Source organism: Macrobrachium rosenbergii, chromosome 12 (assembly GCF_040412425.1).
Source record: "Macrobrachium rosenbergii isolate ZJJX-2024 chromosome 12, ASM4041242v1, whole genome shotgun sequence".
Lineage (NCBI taxonomy): Eukaryota > Metazoa > Arthropoda > Malacostraca > Decapoda > Palaemonidae > Macrobrachium > Macrobrachium rosenbergii.
The window spans coordinates 47,585,421-47,588,241 of NC_089752.1; the positions used below are offsets into that span (position 1 = coordinate 47,585,421).

At 40.8% G+C, this 2,821-nt stretch overlaps 1 protein-coding gene across 1 annotated transcript; it reads left to right on the forward strand.

The window, feature by feature from the left end:
- Positions 1-1,525: 1,525 nt before the first annotated feature.
- LOC136844005 (uncharacterized) lies at positions 1,526-2,458 on the forward strand. The gene has a single exon (XM_067113017.1). It carries the CDS (start codon positions 1,526-1,528, stop codon positions 2,456-2,458), a length of 933 nt encoding a protein of 310 aa, XP_066969118.1.
- Positions 2,459-2,821: the final 363 nt, after the last annotated feature.

Genomic DNA, 2,821 nt, shown 5'->3' on the forward strand with positions numbered 1-2,821 from the left:
ATATATATATACAGTATATATAGATATAGATATATATATATATATATATATATATATATATATATATATATATATATATATATATATATATATATATATATATATATATATATATATATATATTCTTTCTTTCTTTCTTTTCCTTTTAACGTGCTTTTATTCCCATTTTTTTGTATGGGTAAGCACGATGCCTTCTTTGAAGGACTTTTGATTTGGCTTTGGGGTAGACCTGTGGTCTCGATCGGCTGCCCTGCCTGACATCGCTTAGACCAGTGGTTCTCAACCTTTTTATTACCACGCCCCCTCCAAGAGCTGGCCATTCCCTCCACGTCCCCTTTGCATCTATGAGTAAAATTCCCTCCCAGATTAGGAGGAAAAAAAAAAAAGAGAAGGAGTTTCGAGGGACAGGGAGGGAGGTAAATAATTACAAAATACTGGTAAGCCTAGCGAGTCTAACTAGAGTGGTAGACTATAGGAAACTAACGCGATACTTTTTTTTTTTTTTTTATAAACTTCTGGATATTAGTTCCTCACTCTTGTTAAGAAAATAACGAATATAATTCTAGAATTTTTTAAATTTTCCCTAGGCTTCACGCCTCCCCTAGAAATTGCTGACGCCCCCCTAGGGGGGCGTGCCCCCCAGGTTGAGAACCACTGGCTTAGACCCCGGTACGTATGTTTCATGTATCATACCACACCCAACGCCCTTTCTTCCCAGCAGCGAGAAGTTATTGCGCGGGTATGGCGAGTGTTCGAGACGTGTGAGATGTTTGTTATGTTTTTAGAAGGTGTTGTAGTGGCTTTGTTTTGTGTGTGTATTTAGTCTGTAACATCCATTTGCTTTTTAAGCAAACCTATCCGTTGATTACATATATAATCCCGGGATGTCTACACGGATAGCAAAGTGTCTGCCTCTCTGATCAGCCGGCTTATGGGATTGAACCAGCGCCACAGACCTCTACGAAGTCCGAAGCTGCTGCTGTAACCGACTGAGCCATCGAGGCTCTATATATATATATATATATATATATATATATATATATATATATATATATATATATATATATATATATATATATATATATATACTGTATATATAAATATATATATATATACTATACATATATATATGAAGAAGATATATATATACATATACAGTATATATGAAGAAGATATATATATATATATATATATATATATATATATATATATATATATATATATATATATATATATATATATATATATATGCTAATGTTGCAATTTTCTTCCAGAGCATACAAACGCGTAAGACTTATCATGGGCATGACTTTGAGGGCAGTGAAGAAAGTAGTCAACCATGCCACCACGTTCCCCACCTCTCCCCCCTCGACACCTGCAGCATCACCAGCACCACCTGTCTTCCACAACTTTACAGTTGGGGCCATTCGCCGTTTCATTCACCATAAGTTCGCTGAGAAGCAGTACTTCACAGTTAGTACCCTGACGGTTGACCTCAAGACTGCCAACATCATTCATGCAGGCAATGGGATTTCAGTATCGGACATCTCAGCAAAAGGTGTACGTGAGAAAGAAATCACTCGACATCGTGTGCCGGCGGATCGGTGCTCTCCGAGCTCTGTGGCACCACCGGGAGGAGGGAAGACAGGTGGTGTATGTGGACGAAACTTGGTTCACCACCTGGATGGGCCACAACAAGGAGTGGGTTGATACCACACAGGCTAACACCAGCGCCTTTTACAGCCATCACGTGCCACATGGAGAAGGAGAGCATTTCATGGTAGTTGCAGCTGGCACGGACAATGGCTTCGTAGAAGGGTCATACTTTTGCTACCCAGCCAAGTCTAACCAGGGAGACTATCATGGGGAAATGAATAGCGAGCTTTTCCACCAGTGGCTAACAACACAGCTCCTGCCGTCCCTCCCCGAGCCATCAGTACTTGTGAGAGACAATGCTCCATATCACAGCACACTAACAAAAGATAGTCGTTGCCCTACATCGGCCACCAAAAGGGAGAACCTCATCAAATGGCTGGAGCATCGTAGGATACCTATCCCAGCAGGAGCCACACGCCCAGAGATACTTCTCATTTGCCAAAAAAATCGGCTGAAGCCCTGCTACAAAGTGGACAACATCATCAGAGAGTGGGGCCATGAGGTCGTACGCCTTCCTCCGGGCCACCCCGAGCTCAATGCCATTGGGCAGGGCATGAAGCGCCATGTCCGCTCACCCCTCCAGCGATTCACAAGGGCGGATCTTCAGGCCAAGTTACAGGAGTCCAGGCTTTGCACTAACCCAGAGGTGTGGACAGGAGTTATTCTTCAGTCTCAGCGCTTTGAGGAGGAGTACTGGACGTTGGATAATAACCATGAGAGCTTGGAACCTGTCATCATAAACATAGCCACTGATGATGAGGATGAGGATGAAGAGCTCTTCCTGGACAACGAAGGAGAATAAATTGTTTTTCTGTATTGGATGTTTCATTTCTGTACTTGCAAAATATATTTTTGAAACATATAAGCCTAACAATAATTGTTTCATTATAAAAATGTATTACACATATTGATACTTATCAATAACTCGAAGTATATCGATTTAATGATCTACTCTAAAAACCAACTCCTCAAACAGCGACAAAACTTACAGAAAATACACCTTTACGGTGTTCAAGCCACTTTATAAATAAATGGCAATCTCCATTTTAATTTCCCTATCACCTTATACTTGACAGGTTACTATTTTAAACTGGCCACTCTTCACAGTGGATTAGATCGACTTGGATTATGGAATTTAGGGCACAGCCTAAGGGTGGAACCTATT

Bases quoted from the DNA above. Each gene is read 5' to 3' on its own strand.
- LOC136844005 (XM_067113017.1), top strand. From the start codon at position 1,526: ATGGGATTTCAGTATCGGACATCTCAGCAAAAGGTGTACGTGAGAAAG.